The sequence below is a fragment of the Oryzias latipes genome, chromosome 21 (genome assembly GCF_002234675.1).
Source record: "Oryzias latipes chromosome 21, ASM223467v1".
In the NCBI taxonomy this organism is placed as follows: domain Eukaryota; kingdom Metazoa; phylum Chordata; class Actinopteri; order Beloniformes; family Adrianichthyidae; genus Oryzias; species Oryzias latipes.
Window position 1 is genome coordinate 8963153 of NC_019879.2, and position 25306 is coordinate 8988458.

A 25306-nucleotide genomic window follows, 5' to 3' on the forward strand; every position below is an offset into this window, starting at 1 on the left:
TTGACATAGCGAAACCATCCACCCTTCCCCGGGGAAAAATGGCATCACAGCAGGAGAAACCGTAAAACAAAAAAAGATGGCTTGGTGGCCATCTTGTAGAAAATTGTGAAATTTGACAAATTTCACATTTTCCCACAAAGTTGGAAAAGAAAACTTGTTTGAAGAGCCCCCAGACACATCACCAGGATAAGACCACGACCAAAGTTTGGTGACCTTTGGCCTCAATAAGAGGCCCCCCCATCTTGAATTTTTCTCAAAAAAAAATCACCTTTACTACAAGCTACAAATTTAAGCTCCTTCTAAGGATTTCAATCTATCCTTTTAAACCACTTGAGCTGTGGGGTGCAACTGATCTGAGAGTCAAAAATGATGCCTTTACTAAAACACACCCAGTGTTACCTTGAGTACCTCAAATATGTATTTAATTGATGTTCAGATCTACTGAATTAAACCTCCAGAAATCTTTATTGTAGCTAGGATAAAACTCAAGAAATGAATAAAAAAACTAGGATTAACATGAGTCAGAAACTTCTTATTAAACTGTCTTTTAATTTAAAATGGTCATATATGAGAAGCAGATATAATCATGACAACATAAAAAACCCTGCCTTTCATCAAACAGTTAGGGGACTAGTAATCACACCATTGTTTTTCTGTTGACACATTTATTCGGTTGACACCACAAATAAATGCAGTTTTTTTAAATTGTCAATCGTCATCTTGGACCTGATTCCGCTTTTAAATGTACAAATAAAAACAGATACCTGACATGTATGTATGTGACAGTGTGCTTAATTGCATCGTCACCTCAAAGCTACTTTTGTCTTTGCAAGAAATGACTGTTTTCACTGATTTAAAGACCCACTCCAATGAACATCTTGTGTCATTTTTTTGATGATGAAGGACATGGATAAAGAAAAGGAAGATCAAAATAGCATTTCTGAGTATTTCTTTTTACAAATGGAGGGGGGGTGGGTCAACAGTCCTACCCACAACTCAGAGGGGAATTTCTAATGAACTACTGCCGCTCTGCAGAAACTATGTCCTAGAAATCAACACAGGTTTTAGGATTTTGGCCAAAAACAGCATAATTATAATTCAAAGACCACTGGGAAATGCTTTTATATTACATCAAAATGCTATCATTTTAAGCCTTTGAAAAATAATTAGCCTACCCATTTTTATTCAAACCTGTTAAAAATCACTAGATGCCAAGGTATTGCATTATACTAAACACAAAATAAAAATGATCTAAATAATATTTATGATAGTGTTACATTTGTTTTCATGTCTAGTCCAGCAAATTATTACTTTTTCTTTTTTTCCTGAGTGGCATCAAACCACGAGTCCAAAAGTTTTTTCATGTAATATAGCTGCCATGCATGCACTTGAACAGCAACCACCATGATGATGTACATGACAGTCACTGCAGAGAAGCCGAAGATGAACCGATAGGCTTTGCCATGGCGGTACAGCTGCTGCGCCACAGGGAACATCTCCATGCCTCCGTAGATCAGCGGCGCCACGGAGAACAGCCCTGCGCTGATCATGGATATGACCAGGTAACTGATATTGTTCTTGGGGAGAGACAGGCTGCTGCACAGCAGAGGGAGGGCGCTAAGCAGGTACGGATACTCCCACTGGTATGGCGTGGACACGGTGTCATGTGACACCAGGCGGAAATGACTAACAGTCACTTGAGCGGCCACGAGCAGCCAGATCAGGAGATGCACCAAGTTCAGTTTCCGTACCTCGGATTTCAGCGAAGCACTGCAGAGTGTGAAAAATAGATAAATGAATAAATAAATGCAGCTTAGTATTTAAGGAGGAAGATCAAGTTTTTAAAATCAGCCAGTTAAGAAACTTGCCTCATCTGATAAAGCGGAGCCACCTTCTCTTTGGGTTTGAAGCCGCCTCCATTGGTTCCAGCGGTTCTGACACGCGATGCCATGATGACAGAATACTACAAACGCACAAAAGCAATGGCAACACAACACAAGCACTTCAGCCACTGTTCCTAGTATTTCATCCATTATGTACACCAGTAAATGGAGCCGAACAACCACATTATTGATCATTTTGCTTTTGTGTAACATTATTATAATGCTGTTTTTTTTGTAACTCTTGAAGCTCCAGCTCCAGTATTGACATTCTTTCAACTCTTCAACCGTTTGCGCAATTAATGTCCTGCCAGCGGATTCTGAAGTAGAGAAAAACAACTTTTCGCTGATATGCAACACTTTGGGTAAAGAATATGTTGTGAAAAGCCGCTTTTCCCAGCTTCAGAATCCGCTGATTCCCATTGATCGCATGAACGGTTGAGGAGTTACAGTGGGTGAAAAACCGTCTGTTAAGTATTAAACACCCACTCCAATGAAAATGGTGTTTTTTAACATTGTTCTTGTGGCATTTTTCTGATGATGGAGACCATATATAAAGTAAATTAAGATGAAAATTGCATTTCTGAGTATTTCTTTATTCTGATGTATCCACTTGCAGACAGATAGATCCATGTACGTCTTTGCTTTCCTCATCTGAGCTGGAATCTGGATCTAAACCAGGCTTGCTAATTCCTGGTCCTCGAGATCTACCACCCTGATTGTTTTCCAGATCCCCACCCAAGCCCTGCTAGCTGCTGATTGGCTCCATCAGATGTCTCCACATTCTGATTGAATGAGCACACCTGGTCCAGGTATCCAGCAGCAAGTTGTGCAGGAAGAGCTGACAAAAAGACAGGGTGGTAGATCTCGAGGACCAGGAATAAGCAGCCCTGCTCTAAACTGTACGGGTGGACAGCTCCAATATTGCTCACTGCTTTTGCTGTGATGGGCTGTAAGCTAGCGAAAAAGTGTATAAACCGAGAGTGCTTAGAGACAGGAAGGGGATAAAGGGATTGACTTGCTCCTTGCCAATAAGTCTGCGCATACAGTAACTCAGAGGAGAATTTCTACTGAACTCATGGCGCTCTGCAGAAACTATGTCCTAGAAAACGACACAGATTTCTTGATTTTGGCTAAAAATGGCCTAATCATAATTAAAAGACCACTGGGAACACTTTTAAAATAGATAAAATGATGATCAGAGAATTTTTAACTATTTGTAAGGTATTTTGATATTGACGTTTTTATAATGAGTTATGACATTCTATTTTCTTTCATTTTCTTTTCAATTTTATAAATATCCACCATGTCACAATTTTTTGTTCTGTTTATTGAAGGAAAAGGCAAAATTATATGAAATTTGGTGAAAAACACTGATGTGATTTGATTGAGTTTTTTTCAGGACCATTTATTTTATTTTATATATAGTATTTGTTTGGATGAAATGCTAAACTATTTAACCAGGTTTAATTTAGCAATAGACAAACAGGACACTTTGAAAAGTATGAATTTCAATATTTTCAATAGAAAATAAAGATAGAATAAATGAAGTTGGAAACCATAGTACAATTTTAACGAGTTTAAGCAAATCCCGGTTCTTATCTAAATGTAAACGCCCTAATAAAAAACACATATAGAATTCACGGTGGTTAGCTAGGCTGTAAGCTAGTAACTCAGCCTCTGACTGATGCTAGCTTTATTTACACATTTCGAGCGAACATGTTAATAAAACGTCTTTACAGCATTACAGATGACGTTGAAGAACCGTAATATTACAGAGAATAATTTGGCTCACCGGCGATGTTACCTCCGCGTCCTCCCTGCTGCCCGGAAATGCTCAAGGCTGCTTGTTTGAACAGAACAAGAAAGAAAATAGGGATGACTGCAGCTCTGCGCATGCGCGCTGTTGACCGCAGCATCAGCATCTCTGGGCCAAACCATCTGCAGACTGGATATGTTTACTACAGCAATTTCAATTGACTGGGTTCAAACTGTCATTGATCTCATTCTGTCACTTCAATTTTTTATTTTAACTTGAGTAGTCTTATTTTAGGTAATCAATTATGTCACAATGAAGGAAACCGTTTATCTGCATGTGTTTCCATTGTCTTTTAAATGTCTTTATGCAAGAATCTTTTTTAGAAATAAAGGACCTGACTCATAATACTGTATAATTACGAGTGGGGTAGATGCACTGACAGGAACAGGAAGAGGGTTGACAAACTGGGTGGAGATCCGGCTTTGTTCTGGTCACACACACTGGTCTTGAGTCTGTGACAGCGGTGAGTGAGAGGAGGGTGTTACAGAAACTGGAATCCATCATCATCTTCTGCATGAGACCATGGGTGCACTGAGGAGCTCCTCCAATCAGAGACCTGAACAGCTCGCTGTAAAGAAGTCACACTAATCTTTCTTCCTGTCAGCTATTATACTACAACACCTCATGGACACATTCTGAATTGTATCTGTAGTGTAAATTTATTTCTATCTGCTATTTTTAATAGAGTGATGGTAACAAGATCATTTCCCCATTGTGGGATCTGTAACGTATTACTCTATTCTATTCAGTAATACTTTCAATCATGCAAATTGTGCAATAATAATCCAGGATAATCTCATTAAATAAACAACTTTATTTAGAAAACAAACAAACAGACAAACATAAAACATTTTACACATATTATCTGATTACAAATACATTTTCAGGACCATGGTCACTCCCCCTTATGGTTTCATTCTTTACAGTTTTCTCTTTTTGTATTTGTGTAAGAAAACAGTCAAATATGTGAATTTTAAACATTATTGACATAAATGTTCTTGTGAAATGTGGCTTTAAGACAGCAACATCTTGAACATCAGGTACTTTCAAACAAATACCACCCTAAAACATGCATACTGTAGTCCAACTAAAGTGAATTGCACTTGCTTTTATTTTGAAATCACATTCTGACTTTTTGCACCTTCTATATTTAATTAGTAAATAAAAACGTTATCCAATTATGGATTTTTTAAAAATGATTTTGTGATAAAAGAAATAGCAGGATAGTCATTAGTTAATATTTACCCAAAAAAAGTGTGCAGCTGAACAAAAATAAACAGAAACACAAAGTTTTTAAACTCTAAGTTTTAATATGTGAGCAGGGGTTTGGACATGCATGCTGGATTTCATTTAAAAGATAGTTGCTTTTTTGTGTTTTAACTCTGATAACTACAGACATTTTAATTTTGTGCACTGTTTTGGGTTTTATATTGTGAAGAATACCCACAAATTCCTCGGCTCTAAAAATTCTAAAACTTAAAAATAACCAGTTCAGTTTTTTTTTAAATGTAAAAAATGTGTATAAGATTATTTTAAATTTCAAAACAGTACATTTATACTGAAAGGGACAACTAAAAATGTTTAATTAAAACACCACATGAGCACAGTGTAAAATAATTATAGTCACTCACCAATGTAATCCCAATTACAAGCACTTTCTCAAACATATTTAGATTTAATTGCATCCACTGTTGGTGATCTAATTATGGTAGCAGTCAATTGAGTGAATTCTGTCAGCTGAAAGAAGGTAAGAAAACAACTTTGAATGTCTATTTACTACTAAGTGACATTTCAAGCATGTCTATGCTTCTTTAATTTATATTAACTTTTTAATGTCTATGCAGTTCTTGTAATCAGCGCTGTCACTTTCAGGTGGTAAATCTATGCTTGTTATCTGTGCAAAGGTTTGTGGACAAGAGCACATTTTGCATTTACTTCTTTATTTGTACTTGATTTTTGTATCATACATTTTTCATGGTGTTTTTGCATGACTTAAATTAGCTGCCAACTTTTAACTTGTAAAAAAACTAGAGATTTAATTTGTTGCAGCAACGGTTGCATATTTGCGCAATTGTATTTTCAAATATGCTCTTTTTGCAATTGCTTAGGTTCATTGAGATGTTCTTTCCATGTATTTGTATTGTTTAGATTGCAAGAAAAACTGCATCATTCTTTGCTGTGCCATTTAAAATGGCTACAAGGTTTCAGAGTGTTGATGTTTTCTTGTACCTTTGTTAACCATATTGTTATTTACTGACTATGTCTAAGAATAATTCTTGTTTATGTACTGTACAACATATTCCCTAAGTTTTTCCTGTGATAAGCCTGAAATGTGTTACATTGGATACAACAAATACCCAGTAAAGGATGAATGCACATACTGCCCAGCATAGAGTCCTGAAGCCTGATCTGAGGGTAGCATGATGTGCACCGTGTCCCCAGCCTGCAAAGGTAATACTGCACTTCCCGAAGCTTGATCTAAGAAACCTTTCTTGTATTCATCATAGGTATACATCACTGGTTCATTGTTTCGAATCAACGCCACCCACACGTTGGTTCCTTTGCAGTGAATGTGGTAGGCAAAGTAGTAAATACCAGGCACGTCACAGGTGAAGATTCCTGTTTGGGGGTCATAGTTTTGGCGGCCATTGTACAAGAGTTTGTCAAATATGACGGGACTTCCGACAGGTGGAAAAGGAGTGGTCACTATGGCTGTGAAAGCGGGCATCTCCAGACCGCTGACACCCATCACTTCTGCTCCATTTTCACCATACTTACTCTTTTTAGCATAACTTCCAGCCTTGACACCATCCAGACCTGGACCCATTTCAGAGAGAACTCCAGCCAATTCAGGAGAGAAGCCAGGTACTCCTGGTGGCCCCGGTGGACCTGGAGGGCCAGGTTGACCTGGTTGTCCAGCTGTCCCAGGAGAACCCTCTCTTCCTGGAGCTCCAATGGGACCAGGTACACCCGGACTTCCATTTTCTGCTATGCCAGGTGGACCAGGGGGGCCCGTATCACCCTTAGGTCCTTGAGAACCTGGGGGACCAATTGGTCCTGTTGCACCATTTCGACCTGGGATTCCTTTTGGACCTTGAGGCCCAACTTCACCAGGTAATCCACTTTGACCTTTTGGACCAGGAGCCCCAGGCGGACCTGACATACCAAGTGAACCCTTAGGCCCTACTTCCCCTTTGGGACCAATTACTCCTGGTGAACCTCTTGGTCCTGGTTCTCCTGGATCCCCAGGCAAACCATTGTCTCCAGGTAGTCCTGGAAGACCTTGGTCACCCTTGGCCCCATCAAGACCTCTTGGTCCTGCATCTCCATCTTCTCCTTTAGAACCGGGTGGACCAATGCTTCCTGGGGGTCCCATAAGGCCTGGAGGACCTGGTGGACCATTTAGTCCAGGGGATCCAAGCATGCCAGGTAATCCACCATGACCTTTATCTCCTTTAGGTCCTGGAAGTCCTGGTGGCCCAATAATCCCTTTGTCACCCTTTGGACCAGGTAATCCTGGTTTACCTAATCCTGGTAACCCTGGTTTTCCTGGCAAACCAGTTGGTCCTGGGTGACCTTTCCCACCTGGCATACCTGGCTGCCCTGGCAGGCCATTTTGACCTGGTTTTCCCAGACCAGGAATCCCTGGTGGACCAGGCTGACCGTCTTCTCCAGGCTGCCCTGGCTGTCCTGTCTCACCAGGATATCCTTTATCCCCCTTTGGACCTTGTGGACCTGGAGCTCCATTTAGACCTGGTTTCCCAAAACCAGGCAACCCTCGTGGACCAGCAATTCCAGGTGGCCCTGGAAGTCCTTTGTGCCCAGGTTGTCCTGGCAGCCCAATCCCTTTGTCTCCTTTGGGTCCTTGTAACCCAGGTAATCCAGGAAAGCCCTTGTGACCAGGCTCTCCTTTGGGTCCCAGTTGACCTGGTAATCCTTGTGCTCCAGGTCTGCCTAATCCTGGAAGTCCTGGTGGTCCTGGGGGTCCCTGAGGCCCTGGTTGTCCTGTCGGACCTTCGTCACCCCTAGGGCCCATTCCTCCTTGAGGCCCAGCCTCACCATTTACTCCTGGCTTCCCTGGCAAGCCTGGCAAACCCAGCTTTCCTACTCCAGGTATTCCTGGCGGTCCTGGAGGTCCAGGTTGACCTGAAGGACCTGGTTGTCCATGCCCCGGAGGTCCAGGAGGTCCTGCCGGTCCAGGTGGTCCAGCTGGACATGGTTCTCCTTGCAAACCACCCTCAACTCCACTAGGGATTGTCTGACCTGTCCGGAAATAACATTATTTAAAATTCAAGTGGGAAAAATGGTAAAAACTCACACCACTGAGGTGGGAAATGGTCAAGCACGCAGAGTACAGCAACTAATTTAGTGCATTTTCTTAAAATAAGGAAATGTCATCATGCATTAGCAGATCCTTACTTAAAATATGACTTTCTCACCTTTGTCTTGTCCACCTAGATAGGCACCCCCATCTCGAATGTTTTGTTTGCCCTTGAGTGTTGGCATCTGGGGGACCTCCTTCCTATAATGGGGATACTGCATATAGGGCACTTCCTTGCCGAGGTACTGTTGTTGGGGGAAGCCACCATTGCCTTTGCCCAAGTGCTGATGGTGCTGCTTTGGTTGGTATGGCTGAGGGTGTTGCTTGTGTCCGTAGAACGCTCCACCATTTATGTGTGTCAGAACGACAAAGTGGAACAGACTCAGGAAGAGCAGGACAGGTAGGGAAGACATGGCCAAAGCCTGTGGGACATAAAAAAATAAGAAAATGATTTGAGTGATGCTGCAGATATGTTTGACTGATGCTTTAGCCCACATGTGGCCCGCCATGTCATTTTATGTGGCCCACGAGAGCATAAAAGTTTTCAATATCTTAAAATAAAATTTAAAAATCTTTGTGTATTTATTCATATCTAGGGGGAATCGGACTAGAAATATCGGATTAGGCAACTATACATTAGGACTTAAACACTATCTATATAACCTAACCTGTCAGAATCAAATGTAAAAAGATTTATGTTAGAGTGACAAGCAAACATATGTTTTCTATGCAACTGTATAGAATAATAAATAATAATATAGAATAATAAATAGCGGGGTAATTTAACACTAAGGAGTAGTTACATTTATTTTTCATTACATTTAGTTTCATGTATAAGTTATATCTGGCCCTTTGAGGAAAACCACTATGCTGATGTGGCCCTCGGTGAAAATGAGTTTGACACCCCTGTCTTAGCCTATGTGCACCTCTACTTCCAGACAGCTGTGAGATCAATCTTTGTCTCTCCCTGCTGGCTAAAAATTGTAAATGGACAACTGATTTTGTAAGCTGTTGTTCTTTTGTTGCAATTTCATCCAATAGATTTAGTCTTAAAAGTTGTTATATTTTCTTTTTGTGTTAAACAACAGTTGAAGTTATACTTTAGAGCCAACATTTAGGTTTCTAAAACTGGTAAACGTTTCAGTTTTTGTCATTTGGTAGATTTTCAGAGATAATATGTTTTCAACAGTAAATACAGTCATTCATGAATTCATCTTCAAAGCTGTTTAGTCGCTTTTGGCGACAAAACTGGAGCCTATCCTGGCCACTTGTGGGCAATGGTGGGGGACATCTTGGACAGGTCGCCAGTCTGTTGCAGGGCCACAAATCAAACACCCATGCACGCTCACAATTCAGAATCAGAATCAGAATTACTTCATTGATCCCACACGTGGGAAATTTGTTCGTTACCATTGCAAATGACAGCATTGTAAACATAAGAGGGAAAAAAGAATAAGAATAATATAAAAAACAAAAAAAATGTAACATAAATGTAAAGAATAAGGTGGTAAAATTTAAACAGCTATTTACAAACAGTTCAGGTAAAAAAAAAATGTGCAAAGGTTATTTGTTGCATTGTGAGTTATTGTTCAGGGTTATTGTATTTGTTAGGAAGGATTTCCGGTATCTGGCCGTTTTGAAGCGGAGCTGTCTGAGCCTCCTGGAGAAGGAGCTCCGCTGTTTGTCCGGAACAGGGTGGAGAGGATGGTCTGGGTTGTCCATAATGGATACAATCTTGTTCAGTGACCTCCTCTCCATGACTGCTTCAAACATTTCCTGTTTGCAGCCAATGACAGAACCCGCCTTTCTGATCAGGTTGTTCAGTCTGTTGACGTCACTGACTGCTATGCTGCTTCCCCAGGAGACCACAGAGGAGAACAAGGTGCTGGCCACCACAGACTGGTAGAAGATCTCCAGATCTCCAGATCACCTAGGGACAATTTAAAGTAACCAATAAACCAATGAACCATGTTTTTTGGATGGTGGGGAGATGCCAGAGTCCCCGGAGAAAATCTATGCATTACAGGTACAGCTGGGACTTGAGCTGGGGGCCTTCTTGCTGTGAGGCAAGAGTGCTTACCACTGTACCACAGCCCAGCCACAGTAAATACAATATACTTCCAAAACAGAATTACAATGTTTTTCTAAAGGGTTTTGGAAAATCCCCAGATATTCTGTTATTAATATCACTTAGAAGTAAATAGACATAAACAAATGTTCAATAAACTTGTTCGGTAAATATAGACGGTGGACCATCAGCAGAAACAATGGATCAAATCCACAAACACTGGACCCAAAAACCCCTTTTTTGCACAAACAGAACCCCATACAGGACATTATTTTAATTCCCAAAGCATACTTTAATGGATACCTTTGCAGGGCTCCAGACTAACTTTTTTCACTAGGAGCACAGTGGCCCCTAACTGAAAATTTTAGGGGCGCAACCAGAAAATTTAGGGGCGCATACCGTAAATCAACATTCTAACCAAATCTACTAATTTCCACTGTATTACTAATAAATACTTTAATAATAGATGCAGAAATTACAATGTGCTGTTTCAAATTCAGTGTCACATTTTATTCTGCACTTTTGAAGATGCAACAAAACAAAAGCATCGCTGTCATGACAGTACAAATTTATCTTTGTGACACCAAATAGGTGCAGCCAAGATGCACAATAAGCGTGTTTGAGATCACCCAGGTGAACTCAACGCTGCGCAGATCACCTGGTGTGTGACATATATTTTTGTTTTTGCTCCAACATCAACTGTCAATCATCACAAAATATCGCGAGAAAGGGGTGGGAGCAAGGGGCAAACCTACCCGGACACAGCTGGAAACTGAACTGACTGAAAGCTGCCCTACAGACTACAAAACAATGCATTATGGGACATGTGTCCTGATGGTTTTTGTAGTGGAGTGATTAATTAAAATAATTTAAAATACCAATTCATTAAAAAAAGGCTACATACATCACAAAACATTAAAATAATCATAAAATATATAATAACACAGATCATACTAAGGGGGAGAAGAATATTAAAACTAAATTGAATGTTAAGGACAACTCCAACTTCCTGTACTCCTTCAGTCTTGCTGCAGATTCGCTTTCATCTCACAGCCCCCCCCCCCCCCCCCGGTCTCCCCAACGATCTAGGCGAGCCGCTGGTTCATCTCAAACACGTCGATCGTTGCATTTTCCCCACGTATTTTCAGTGTGTCTAAAACTAATGTTGTTTTTGCTCGCACGTGTTTAAAGTTCAAGCCCCGTTAGCTGTCACGCATGTAGGTGTGGGACATTTATTCTCCTCAGCTGACCCGACACCCGCGGGACGGGAGCGGTGTGCTGCCGTAACAACCGCGCAGGACTGTTTTATGCGCCGCCGTAACCGTAACCAAAACCTAAACCTTCCTCCGGTTCTGTGTGGCCCAGAGAAAAGTTCGGCACGGACTGCATGTATTTAGAAAATTACGAGCGAATAGATACGTTCTAAAGGAAAGTAAGGAACTCCTTAATGTGGTCCGGGGAGGGAGCTTTTTTTTTTTTTTTTTTTTTTTTTTTTTTTATTTATTTATTTATTTTTTTTTGGTCCGGGGAGGGAGCTGTCAGGTTTCCTGCTTTCAAGCCCTGTCATTGTCCCGCCCCCAAGAGTCATATACCCCACTGTGATTGGTTGGTCAGCTTCGCGCACGACAATGAAAAAGTGTCATTCATTAAAACTGGCGGGCTGCAGTAACATTAAACCTTCATATTAAGGCGGGGACCGCAAAATATCATCTTGGGGGCCGCAAATAGCCTGCGGGCCGCGAGTTTGAGACCCCTGCTGTACACTCTGGCACTGGTACACTAGCCGCAGGTGGGAAGAACGAATCAATAGTTTGCTTGCTCATAGCTCAGACGCACATATCAGGTTTTGATATTTGTCTCTCCGTTTCCTTCCCACAGATGTTTACGCGCACTCGATTATCTCTAGGCCCCTCCCCCTACACGCATTTTAGCCACTCACAGTGGCTGTCCCTATTCTTCTCACACGCAGTGGCCGCCTCGCACACAGGCATCACGCGAGAGTGTACGTGCTCGCGTTTCATGAGTATGTGCGCGAGTGTGTGTGTCTGCCTGCGTCCGTGTGCGCTTGCGTCTCATTAATTATTTCATTGATCATTGACGTGCCCCTTCCACGTTTAATGTATAAGAAATACGAAGGGTGGGGGAAGCAAATTTACTGGTCGCGCATGTGCGACTGGATGTAAAATTCAGTCGCACACTCTCAAATTTTGGTCGCAAAATGCGACCAATTGCTCGCAGTCTGGAGCCCTGCTTTGTAATAGGTAATAAATCAGACAAACTTTCCATACTGTCAATATTCAATAAACATTTAAGACCAGGAAAAAAGGAATGCAAAATTCACAAAGTACCTATTTGTTTCTAGAAGTTTGCAGATCTAGAGGTAGCAGCGGAACCAAAAAAAGTCACATTTTATCCCAGTTTCATTTTCTCTTCAATGTCTTCAAATCATATTATTTTAATGGTATTACTCCATTTTGAATTTTTTCTTCTGTTATAAAGCCCTTTTTACAGGGTTGTTTTTCAAAGCCTTGGTTGATCCCCTTCTTGACATTTTCCTGCAGTATTGCTGTTGTGTCTGGCTACAATTAACCAAGTTGACAACTACAGACAGAGATTTGTTCCTCTGATTTACAAATCAGTATCCGACATCATTGTGGGTTGGCAATTCAATTTGACATAGTTTCCTGTGAGGTATTCAGATTTATTTGAATTAAATCCTGGATTTAAGATTTAACTGGTGGATCAGATTTAATTCAATTAAAGCTGAATCCTTATGTCTCTATAATTATAATTTATTGTAATCTGTAGACAGAAAAGTCTTTTCACAGTCAACTACTATATGCCTTTCTACAATACCACTGATAATGTATTGTTGTAGGTTGATTTGTCTATTTGTAGTTGTTCACATTTCAGCATATCCTTGGGATTTGCACGGGTGGTTTTATGTCGGATGCCCCTCCAGTGACCGGCACACACTTTTGGCTACATAGTTAAGCAGTGGCGCGAGGGGTCTTGCTCTGGATGATGCATCGTGTCTTCTGGGAATCGAACCCTGGTTTCCCATGTGCCAGTCCTTCCTTTAACATTGTTTAAGAGTTAACAAGATAACTGTACAGAGATTGTAAGTGCAGTCACTCCACTGGAGTATTTTAAGGCCGCAGGGGGAGATGCGTTTTCATGAGCCACATTAAGATGACCGCCACACCCCGATTAGCTGTGAGATCGATTCTATCAGCTTCTATATGGATGAAATAATTACAAAAGGAGTACATTGATATTTTCGCAGGGCTATCCCAGGTTTAACCAAAGAAACACATTTTATTTTAAAGTCGTCAGAAATAGGAAAAGAAAAACAAGGAATTACATGCACACAGCAGAAATCTGAAACAGGAAAAGGAGATATGATTCAATAAAAATATGGTCCGGATCAGAGGAGCTGCTAAAGAGGAAGCTTGGGCTGGGCTCTTTCTCCTCTGCTCTACATCATTCAGAGCTGAAATCTTCTCTGGACTTCTCTGGATCTTATTTGCAATATTTATTCAGACCTGTGGACCTGAATCAAGGCTTTAAAGCACAATCTCTCCATTTTTGAAACTAAGGATCACCTCTGGAGTTTTTATTTATTCTTTCTATCACTGATAATAATGGAAATAAGGAACTTGAGAGAAAAAGATAAACGGCTCTGCTGGTCAGAATTATTCAAAGTCTTAATTAAACAGACAAATAGGTCTGTGGTATCTTTGTGACACCAGTCGGAAAACAGTGCTACATCTCGCCTGTTGATTTCCCTAAAACGTCTGAATACCAGTAAATTTGTGTCATCCTTCATCTTAAGAAACCTGCAAAATGATTGACATGCATGTTCTTTATTGACCTGCATGTACTGTATGTCATGTGTTTATGTTCTTTATATTTATCAGTTCTCTCTTTCACAGAACAGGCATCTTTGCCATGTTCAGAATTTGGCTTTTTCCAGCAAAGGTTTTATGAGCTCTCTTTCTTTTTTCCATTAGAAGCCACCATTTATAGGCTTTTGGATGCTTTTACAACCACCTGAAATTTTGATTGACCCATTCTCAGGGTTTGTTCTTTTCTCTAGAATTTGCCCATTCCACCTTAAATCATGGGTTTCACAGGTACCTTCCCCAGCCCCCTTAACACACACAAACAAGGGCTTTGTTGAGCAAAGGCTGTTTTCCATACCTCAACTGATTATTGATTGTGCATTAGAACTGGACTGAGTGACCCTTCCCCCATGGGGTTCCAAATAGGAAGAAGGCAAAAAGCCAATATCCCAAAATGACTTATATTGAGAAACAGCTATTACTCAGCCATCATGTTTGGGATTTCTGATAGCCTTTTAGATTATGACCTTGATAATCCTCTTTTTTTGTGCAATCTATACTATAAAACTATATACTTAAAACTATAAGTTTTAAACTGACTAATCAGATGCCTCTATAAATGTATGTGGTGTCACATCAAACCTTCAGAACGTTTGATTAACAGATTTTGTGAATTGACAAATTTTGTTCAGCCCACTTATAAAGTGGTAGGGTGTTGACTTCCAACAACCTTTTAAAAACACAATCACTCATGCCTGATCAACTCGGACCAATCACTTCTAACTAATATCGTCTGGCACCGACGTGTTGGCATCCATATGACAAAAAAATGGCGACTTAATTGACTTCAGTTTGTTGAACCATAAGCGAGTTGTTTTCTATTGGTGACATTACACTCATTTGGTCCAGTTCTCTTGTACAGTCAATAGTGATGATACTTCTTATGACTTTGAGTTCTGCAAGTCAAACTATAGAAAGATACACGTCAATATAACAAGATGGGGAAGATTGCGGAAAGAATGAAGAGTTCAGGCTCCAGGTCACGGCAGACATGACAGGACAAAGAGAGCACAATCTCTTTTTGCAATTTATATCTTTAAAAACTTTAAAACTGTTCATTTAGAGGAATTCTGATTGCACACTAGTGTATTCTTTTCCTTAAACCATCCATCCATCCACCTGCATATCTTCTCAACTTGCTCATTCCTGTACTGGGTCATAGGGTTGATGAAGGCTACCCAGGTTCTGAAAAGCAAAGGTGGGGTACACCCTGGACAGGTCACCAGTCCATCACAGGGCCACACATAGATAGACAAGCATATACACTATGAAGCATGTTTTTGGACGGGAAGAAACCAGAGTGCTCGAAGAAAACCAACACATGGATGAGGAGAACATGCAAATTCCACATAAAGTCCCAGCTGGGATTTGAACCACTTACAAAAGAGAAAAACTTCTTCTTCTTATGGGTTTTCATGAGCAGTTCCTCATCTGTTTCTTCAACAAACACAGGAAGCCCCTTATAAACACAGACCACAGCGGAGTATGAGCCCAGGAGGTGGTCACTAGGATCACTGAACCCATAATCAAGGGCTGACCTGATTTAGGTTGTCAGCATCAAGCAGGCCAGGTAAAGCTAGAAAACAGGCAGGGTTGTGGCTCTTGAGGACCAGGGTTAACCAGCCCTGCCATAATCTATCACACACCTATAGCTTTCTGAACACTAAAAGGAAGCCTGATGGGGGAATGGAGACATTTATCAGGGTTTTCTCCACACACCAAACAATGTTATAATGGGCTAGTTGGGTGGGACAAAGTATTTGAAAGTTTTGTTAAATCCATTCATGGGATAAAAAAAAAAAAAACCTCAACAAGCTATATTGTAAACAAATTATTAAAATGCACCCCCAACCGTTTTTCTGTCGAAAGCAGTACCTATTAAAATTTTTGGCACCAGGCTGTAGATACATTTATATTTTTTGTAAAACAGATGTTTTTTATAACATAGGACTCAATAGGAAATGATTCCCTTAAGACACCAGCCTCTAGTGGTCATTTGAGAAACTGCAGCATTTGGTACTTTCTTGGCCTTAAAACAGTTACTAAACATGTAGTGGAGCCGGTTAGGTTGATATTTTAAATAAATTGTGCATTTTGTGGTACAAGCTCCAAATTCGGCATGGACGTCCCTAAGGATTCCCTGTTTCAGAAAAGAACATTGGCATCGAGAAAAATCCAAAGTGGCTGCTATTTGTAAAAATGGTGGCCATATCCTCAATTTTTACAAAAATATTCAATGTCTATTTGCTACTTCTCAAGTAATCCTACTCAGAGAGGTTACATGCAGAGAATGTGGTGAATGGATGCTTGAAACCCACAATGAAGGCTAACTGCCAAGCAACTGGTAGCTCAATGCTCTAACAACCACAAACGGCAAGTCCTATAGAAATGGGTCCACCATCTGTCACCTCCTCTAACATGGATGACATCAAGCTATATGCTAAGTGTGACATTGACTCCCTGATCCACACCACCAGGATCTACAGTACTGACATTGGGATGTCATTCTGGCTCGAGAAATGCAGCCGGATGGTGACAAAGGGAGGCAAGGTAGTCCACACAGGAGGGATCTCACTCCCAGAAGGAACAATAGCAGACATTCACCTTGGAATTCCACAGGCAAATGACAACCTGGAGCAGGCAACAAGGAAAGCTGCAACAGCTAAATACCTCCAACGAATAAGGCAAGTCCTGAGAAGCAAGCTCAATGGCAACAACAAAACCCTGGCAATAAACAGCTACGCACTGCCATTTATCAGATACCCTGAAGGAATAATAAGATGGCCAAAGGAAGAGATACAGACCACGGATGTTAACCCTTGTGCTATTCTATGACCTCACCCTCACATTGAAATGTTATCCCAACCATGACAAAGGTGGATAAAGGTGAAGAGGATTTCATGTAATCCATGGACACCTGTGAAGATAACAAATCATTGAAGAAACCAGATGACTCAACTCCCAATGTCAAAGTGCCTGGGATAGCACAAGGGTTAAGACACGAAAGCTCCTCACCATGCATGGAGGGTTCCATCCCAAATCCAGCACCCTGAGACTGTATGCAAGTTGCAAGGAAGGAGGCCGAGGACTAGTGAGCGTGGAAGCCACTATCCAGGATGAAACATCCAAGATGCATGAATACATCAAGCTCAAGGCCCCAACTGACAGTTTGCTCAGTGAATGTCTCAGACAATGTAGAGCAGAGGATGCAGTGCTGGAGGACAGATCCTCATGGGAGGCACCAGAGCAAATGCTCAGATCTACCACACCACACCAGACAAGACCCAAGGTGTAGGCTGTACAAAGAGGTGCCTGAAACAATCCAGCACATAACTGAAGGGTGTAAGATGCTGGCAGGTAAAGCATATATGGAGCGCAACAATCAAGTGGCTAGAATAATATACATAAACGTGTGCAGAATATGGACTGGAAACCCCTAGGTCAAAATGGAAAACAACTCTGAAAGTGGTGGAGAATGAGAGAGCAAAGATCCTATGGGACTTCCAGATCCAAACTGATGGGATGGTACAGACTAACCAACCAGACATTGTAGTGGTGGATAAAGAACAGAGGAAAGCCGTTACGGTGGATGTGGCAGTGCCAAGCGATGGGAACATCAGGAAGATGGAACATGACAAACGAGAAATACCAGGGACTCAGAGAGGAACTGGAGAAAGTCTGGAAAGTGAAGGTGACAGTGGTGCCTGTGGTAATTGGAGCACTCGGGGCAGTAACCCCCAAGCTGGAGGAGTGGCTACAACAGATCCCTACATTTTTTTTTTCATCCAGGATTTTCTTGTGGCTAACATGCTTTCCTGAAAGATGGGATCCTAAGGTACATCCATGCCAAAATTAGTGCTTGGACTGTGTTTTAACACCACGGCAATTTTCACAGCAAGACTAACCCTTGAACACCGGATCGGTCGTCTGCGACACGTAATTACCACACACTCTTTGATATACTGGAACTCCTTGATCGTTAACGCAATTGTCGTGAATCAGCTTATTCTAACATGGACAAAAGCGACTTTTGTAGTGCAAAGCGTTTTTTTTCATGACAGAATCAGTTGATTTACATTGATTGCATAAATGGTTGAAGAGTTAAGGTAGTTGTAGATTATAGCAGGAGCCAACCAACATCCTTATGCAACAAATGTATCGGAATATTTAGAATCAAAATGTTTATCTTCTTCATTTCCTTTCAGCATTTGTCCTTCAGGGTTTGGCACAGCAAATCAGCTTCCTCCATCTAACTATGTCTTAAATCTAGTTGTTTATTTATAGTAATATTTTTTTATTTATATTGTTTTCCAGCTAAATGCCATTCACTGATATGCTTACACATTCTAGGCACATCCATCCAGTAAGTCCAAAATGCTCTTTTTATGTTTTAATGTGATAGATTAGGTTGTAAATTGCTTATTATTTTATTAGTGTTTGTTCATGTGGACTTTATTTAACCTTGTTTTAAACATCATTATCAATCCTTTCAAGAAACTTTTGATCCTTAATCTGATTTGCTCATTGTTTTGAATGATTAAAACCATGTGGGTTCATTTTCAAAGAACCTTGGTGAGGCTCTGCGCTCTTTACCACCTCTGGTCTCCATCTCCATCAAACTGAGGTGGACTTCCTTCAAAGACGACTCTTATGGGACAGACAGTGGCACAGTCCTGTCAAAATCACCAGAGGCCCGAGAAAAGGTCAAAGGGTGGAATGATCCAAAAAGCTTCTAATGGACGGGGACAACAAAAAGGCATTTGAAGATTTAAAACAAGAGTGTGAGGAGGTTAAAATGAATCTGCTGCATCATAAACAAATGAAGCAAAACCTGCAACTGCTGAATAACTTCTTGAGACTTTTTCCTCTTCTTTTGACAGTAAAAATCAAAAAGCCATGGATGGGAAATTTGTAGACTGTCTAGAACTGTGCTACAGGAAATGGTTTTTTGACCAAAAATGGACATAAAAACAGACTAATATTTCCTCAGAGAAACGTTAAAAAAAATATTTTAAATACTTTTTCACATGTTTGCGAGTGGAATTTTTTTCACCCACACTGAGAATGTCTCTATTTCTTTGTTTCGTTATTTCAGAGTCAGTGGCTCCAGGAAGGATCAGAACACTTCTTTAATGCTCACTTGAGGAGTGCACACACCAGAGAATTAGCTTTAGGGTGTCAAAGATATTTTGCAGACGTTAGAGGAAAAACTCACAGAAACTTAACAGTCAATTATTCAGGATTCTCTCATTTCCAGCCAATTTACATTTTACTGTTTTATGAGCTTTGAGGCACGCTTTGATTAGAATTCAGCATACGTGTTCTCTAGGGTGAGTTTTTGCATGTTTAAATATTATGAAGATCCTGCAGCTGCACACATCTCTGAGCGTTAAGTCTTTTGTTAACTCCAGAAAGATGGAAAAACCTTTGCTCTGTTTGGTACAGTGGCCCTGAAGAACAAATCATGTCAACGTATGACAACACAAAACCATATAAAATATCACAGTGACAGTGGAAAAGCAAAACCAAATAATTAAAAACAGTATTTTATTTTAGAAATCAAAACAAAAGTAGAGAAGACAAAAATGTAATTACAAAAAAAAAAAAAGAATTCCAGACAAAGCGCTAAAAAAAATAAAACGTTTCGGAAAACAAAAGTACGGTAATTTCCAGAGATGGGATGTCACTGAATGGATGATGATGTTTGTTCACCTTTTCATTTGGTTTCATCCGACAGAAGATATTCCTTCAAGCTTCCAGCCACGCTCACTGGAAAGGTTCAGTGATCAATCAATCAATCAATCAATCAATCAATCAATCAATCAATCAATCAATCAATCAATCAATCAATCAATCAACTCTCTACCACAGTTTGGGTAAAACACGCTTCTTCAGAACTTTAACGTCATCATCCAATCAGTGGCGTCCCATAGTACGTATTTTTTCCATTTTTTTCTTTTGTTCATTTTTTAACATTTCCATTTGATTTCTGGAAATTACTTTTGTTTTGATTTTTAATATGTAATGCTTTTTTTATTATTTGTTTTACTTTTTAAATTACCTTTAAAATGTTTCTGCGTTGAGTGATTTGTTGATGTGATTTGAACTTTAGGGCTACTGTAGTTAGGCCTTTTTTTTTAGCATTGAACAGAACAGTGACGTTTCAATTGTCCAGTAATTTTGCATTCAAAATTACTGAAGGTTGAGTTTTTAAGAGATTAAAAACGCTGTGCGCTGATGGCTGATGTTTTTGTCCACACACATCTCCACTCAAAGTGGACGATTCAGCCTTTTTCAAGAAGAAGAAAATGTCTAATGTCTAGAATGTCTAGAAACGTCTAAAACTTAAATTTTTGCCAAAGTAAAAAAGTGCAAAGAAAAAGTCGCAGGTTAATGCGCTTCCAAGCAGAGGTGCCATTAAATAAACACCTTTTATGATGTTGTGACTCAACGATAGGGGATTCACGTAGCCAACAAAGCTAACATCTTTAACTTCTGTAAACTAAAAAAAAACTCTAAATTATTTTAAGATCACATCTATTAATCCAGAAACTGAATTTTTATGTTATCAATCAAACGTGCCAACATGAGTTCAAACTAACCCACCAGTGTCTGAGACAGGCTCCAGCATCCTTGTGATGCCAAAAATGATCAAACGGTTTAGACGAAGAAGAGAGGATTTTTCATTTTGGACCAATCATTTTTGAGTTTTTAGCTTTTTAGAAGTAATTGTTTTTTAGTATAAAGAAAAGATAAAAACACTTTTATTCATTATTATAATAATTACTGCAAATCACACCTTCCTTTAGCTTCATGTCAAATTCCTTCTTATGAAAGGAGGATGTATGACCTCTATAATTAAGAGTAAAAAATGTGAAACAATCATTGGTTGTTGTCAAAGCATTTAGAGAAGAATTTCCATATAAGTTCAGAAATTCTATAATCATATTCTTTCCTTCTCCAGATTTGAGTCTGTCAGCTGTCTCTCTCAACCATCCATAATTTATTCTCACCCAATCCGGATTAGGGCATTTATGAATCAATAAAACTTTATCCTCAAATCAGAACTAGACGCCTATAGCTCGTCACAGGATTTTAAAAACGCATTTGTTTAATAAGGACTAAAAGGCAAAAAACATATTTAGACAGAACTATCTCCAACAAATACACTGTAAAAACTGAATCTTAAGAAAGTAAAAATATCCTTGTTGCAAGAAACCTTAGTTTGAGAAAACACGTCTAAATGAATAACAATTGTTATTGAAATAAGAATAGATGGTAAAACCAATTTTTCTAACCCCATTTAAAGAAAATGTTTCAAATGTTTCAACTGAACCTTTTTTACTTATTTCTAAGGGGGCTGTTTTTGCAGTGTATAAGACTTCCTGCCTGGAGACGCCTCATCAGATTAACTATGAGGGAAAAACACAATCAGGAGGATCATTTTTGAACCAATGTCATTTTGGTTGACCATGTATCCCCAACTTCCCAGGATTGCTGGTTCCTCAAAGTGAGAAAGTCATTCCAGGTTAAGGTGGACTGCAGCATGACATTCAAAGCACACATTCTTTGAATGTTCTTAGGCTTACTCATCTTTTTGTGTTTTTTCTTTCTGATAGTTCTTGTTCTTTCAACCTTTTACGCCTTACATGTCTTTAAAGAATTCCTTCTTTGTATTTTTATTTTATTAGCTCTTGTTTATATTTACTGTTTTAACTTAAGTGTTGTAAAGCGTTTTTATGTGCATTTTGAAGCGCTACACAGATTTTGTTTTTATTATTATTTATTATTATTAGAGGGAAAAAGCTCTGCAACCATCAAAGTTCCACTCTGATAATCTTAGGATATATTTTTATGATTGTGTGCTGTTTGTTTTTAGCCATAAACAAAAAAACTATCATTTTCTAGGACACATGTAGTTTCTGAAGGATGTCAGTAGTTCATTAAAAATTCACCTCTGAGTTGTGGGTGGGACCATTGGCGTGGAGCAACCCCGCCTACCTGAGCTTGCAGCCCCCCCAGTGTACTTTCAGCGCCACAAATAAGCTCTTTTTCCAATGACATTTTTTATTCTGCTCCAGATTCACTACGATTTGAATAAAGAAATACTCAGCTGAACCTATTTTTATATGTCCTCCATCGTTAGAAAAATGCCTCAACAATTTCTTTTAAAACAGCATTCATTTATGCTGCAAAAAATAAAAAATACGTTTTACAACACCCAAAAAGTGGTCTTCGGTGCAAATAAAAAGCTACAATCATGTGCATCTTAATGCAGATCTTGATGAAGTATCACAACCCGCGGATTCTTCACTCATGAAAACACCTGTGTTTGGTGTCCTGGCTTTCTATTGCGCACACACAAATGCTCACAGTGGCAGATCCCAGCTGATGGATGTGACAGTCGAGTACACAAAGCTCAGCGGTGACAAATTCCTCCTCTTCCCTCGCATCAGACCGAGACGGACGTCTTAGCACCCCCTCCTCACGTCTCCTCTCTTGATCTGGCAGTCTCTCCTCCTTCCTGTGGCTGCGGAGCTGCAGCCGGTTTGCCCCATTCCTTTCCTCCGTGTCTCCTGTCTGGGGGATTTGCCCTTTCTCTACGCTTTCCTGAGTTTGGAGACACACTGCTTCGGTGACCCGTGGGCGCTTGCAGGCCGCATTGGAAGTCAAAGGTCAAGACTGTGAGCCACCATGCAAACACACATGGGGGGGGGGTTGTAAGACGTGACAGCTGAGGGGGATTCTCATGGGAATCCATGCTGCCCTCTTCAAACCTCATATACAACCTAATCGGAATTCATGTCTGCAAATTTTTCGCAAATCTGCTCTGCCGCACAGACGCACTCAATTCCAACTGCTGTTTCCTTGTGGTTTCTCAGCAAAAGGAAACAAAAATGCTGCTCCTCGCCTCCCCAAACACAGCTTTTCTAAAGCACACCTTGTAAAATTAACACCTCTTTTGGTCACGCTACAAACGCCCTCCGCCAAACAAACCCTGTCCACATACCATGGAACACAGCTACTTCACGCATACACGGGCACAGCTGTGCAGCTTAAATGACCAAACTGTTTGCCTCACTTTCGCTCTCCTTTACCCGACCATAACTCTTGGTTTTCGTGGCATTCTTTTGGCCTTTTGTCCCGTTCATTCCTCCTGTTTGCTGACTGGCACACACAAGGGGGTGCAATGTTGAATGAGCACACACTCCTCTGGAAAGGTTGCAGGGACCCAGCAGAAGATGAAGTTCTCATCTTTTCCAACACCTCTTCTTTTTTATTATTAGATTGTTTTGGTTTCTTCCAAACCCCTGAAAACATCATGAGAAATACTGCAAAAATAAAAAACGGAATCTCAAGTAAAAAGACCCTTATTTTAAGAAAAAAATTCTTATTTTCTGTCTCGCTTGAAAAATATTCCTAATAAGAAAGTTTTGAAATAAAAAAAAAACATTTTATTATTTTTCTTACCCCGTTTGCAGCTTTTTGGCTTGGAAACTTTTGACACCCATGTTTTTGCAGTGTTTAAAGGACACAATGTAAAATGATAGAACTTAACAGGTTTGCCACAAACAGTGGAGAAAACAAAAACAAATTGCTTCTCAGCCTAAATTAAACAAGAGATTCGGGACATGACCGGCCCAGGGTGAACAATGTCTTCGCCCAACAATGGTCCAGTTAGACTCCAGCAGTCCTGGGTTCCCATTAGGCATAAAACGGGGTCAGAAAATGGATGGATGGTTTTTTCTCATCAAAATTTAGAGATTTTTATGAGAAAAACTTTTTTTTCAAGTTGTTTTGAGTTCCTTTAATAAGTAAGTGATTGAGTAAATGCCCACTTTGAAAGATTAGACTAGTATATCTTTCTGAAATCAATATCTTGTCATTAATTTTGTTAATTTCCCTACACCGTAAACATGTAAAGAGCAGTATTAAAACACACAGACAAGTGCAGTTTGTTAAACACAAAAACATCTGAAAAAAGAACAAAAAATTGCACAATAATCACAACATGGAAGACCTAACAAAACAGTTTACAGCACCCCCTTTGATACAGGTTTTAAAATGTCTAAGGGAGGCATAGAAGAAGATCCCATATTCATTATTAATTTAAATTATCAAAATATGTTTTTTTTGTATAATCTTAAACAGAAAAAAATAAATAAACATATGGTTAATTATTTTTTAGTACATGCACTCAAACATAGAAAATGATGCAAGCACACTGCAAAAATCCTCAGAAATGAGTCAGGAATTCGTACCCCGTTGGTAGATGTTCTTCAGATAAGCAAAATAATAATAATAATAATAATAATAATAAGTTAATACATTATAAATAATTTAAAAAAAATTCTAGTCACTACAACATGTTTTCTCAAACTTTATTTTGCTTTTGAAATACTTTTTTGATAAGATTATTTTTCTTGCATGACAGAAAATAAGACAACTTTTTTTTGAAACAATAGGCTTTTTAAGTTCTTCATATTCAGCTTTCACAATGCAGCTTTGTTCTCTCATTTATAATTATGTGGCTCCTGTGACTTAATTTCTTCCTTTCTTTCAACCGGGATTTTTAAAAAAATATCTATTTTCATACTTTTTAAGGAATCAAGTTAGGGTGGCTCAAAATAAACCTTCAACAAACTTTAACAGCTGGTCTGATAGTGAAGAAGTTCAAGCAATTAATCCTCAAATTTGAAACGTGAAGGATTCAAGGTAAAATAGGGATTAAAGTCACGGAAAGAAAGCCTCCTTAGGTTGATTAAACGACAGATTTACTCTTGGAAAAGCTGCTGTTTGCTCGGCTGGCGCTTCTCACCAAACTGCTGCTCCCCTCCCTAGTGGTCTGTTGGCTCAGCCTGAACTCTCTGCACATGCCTGCAGACGGAGTCTTTGAATGAGCGTTTGCCTCAAGCACAATATCTGTCTCGCAATCGCATGCATAACTCACAGTGGCAGGGATGCTATGCAGGCAGCAGCTTGACAAGCAGATTTATTTGGGTTAATATGATAAGTTTAACCCTTAACGTGAAGGAATCATTCTTTTTTTTAAACATTTGTCAAAAATAGACATGAGTGAATACATTTCAGATTAAGACAAAACAAAGCCCTGTATCTAATTATGCACAAGTTAGATAAAAGAAAGAAAAAAACTAAGTAAAAAAATAAACATCAACATCAACTGCACAGTGGAGCAGCGGCTTACCTTTTCCTGAGGCCGTTTGTGAGGGAATGGTCACTGCAGGACCAAAGGAAAGAGAAACGGCAGGCGACAGGACAACCACGAAAAGCGCTGGCACACATGCATGTAAC

The 25306-nt window shown here is 39.8% G+C and overlaps 2 protein-coding genes across 2 annotated transcripts; both read right to left on the reverse strand.

Annotated features, from left to right (window-relative positions):
• Nucleotides 1-529: 529 nt before the first annotated feature.
• On the reverse strand, nucleotides 530-3777 carry LOC101164850 (protein jagunal homolog 1-A). Its single transcript, XM_004081467.3, has 3 exons — nucleotides 3676-3777; nucleotides 1869-1963; nucleotides 530-1770 (listed from the first exon to the last, which is right to left on the reverse strand). Exons 2-3 carry the CDS (start codon nucleotides 1949-1951, stop codon nucleotides 1308-1310), a joined length of 546 nt encoding a protein of 181 aa, XP_004081515.1. The 5' UTR covers nucleotides 1952-1963; nucleotides 3676-3777; the 3' UTR covers nucleotides 530-1307.
• Nucleotides 3778-4509: 732 nt separating this feature from the next.
• Nucleotides 4510-25306, reverse strand: col8a1 (collagen type VIII alpha 1 chain). The gene is made up of 3 exons (XM_004081468.3): nucleotides 25200-25306; nucleotides 8139-8442; nucleotides 4510-7962 (listed from the first exon to the last, which is right to left on the reverse strand). Exons 2-3 carry the CDS (start codon nucleotides 8431-8433, stop codon nucleotides 6035-6037), a joined length of 2223 nt encoding a protein of 740 aa, XP_004081516.1. The 5' UTR covers nucleotides 8434-8442; nucleotides 25200-25306; the 3' UTR covers nucleotides 4510-6034.

Coding starts and splice junctions, on each gene's coding strand:
- LOC101164850 (XM_004081467.3), bottom strand. CDS start 1,951: ATGGCATCGCGTGTCAGAACCGCTGGAACCAATGGAGGCGGCTTCAAA. Junction 1,771..1,868: donor GCTCCGCTTTATCAGATGAG/GCAAGTTTCTTA, acceptor CACACTCTGCAG/TGCTTCGCTGAAATCCGAGG.
- col8a1 (XM_004081468.3), bottom strand. CDS start 8,433: ATGTCTTCCCTACCTGTCCTGCTCTTCCTGAGTCTGTTCCACTTTGTC. Junction 7,963..8,138: donor TCTAGGTGGACAAGACAAAG/GTGAGAAAGTCA, acceptor ATTTCCGGACAG/GTCAGACAATCCCTAGTGGA.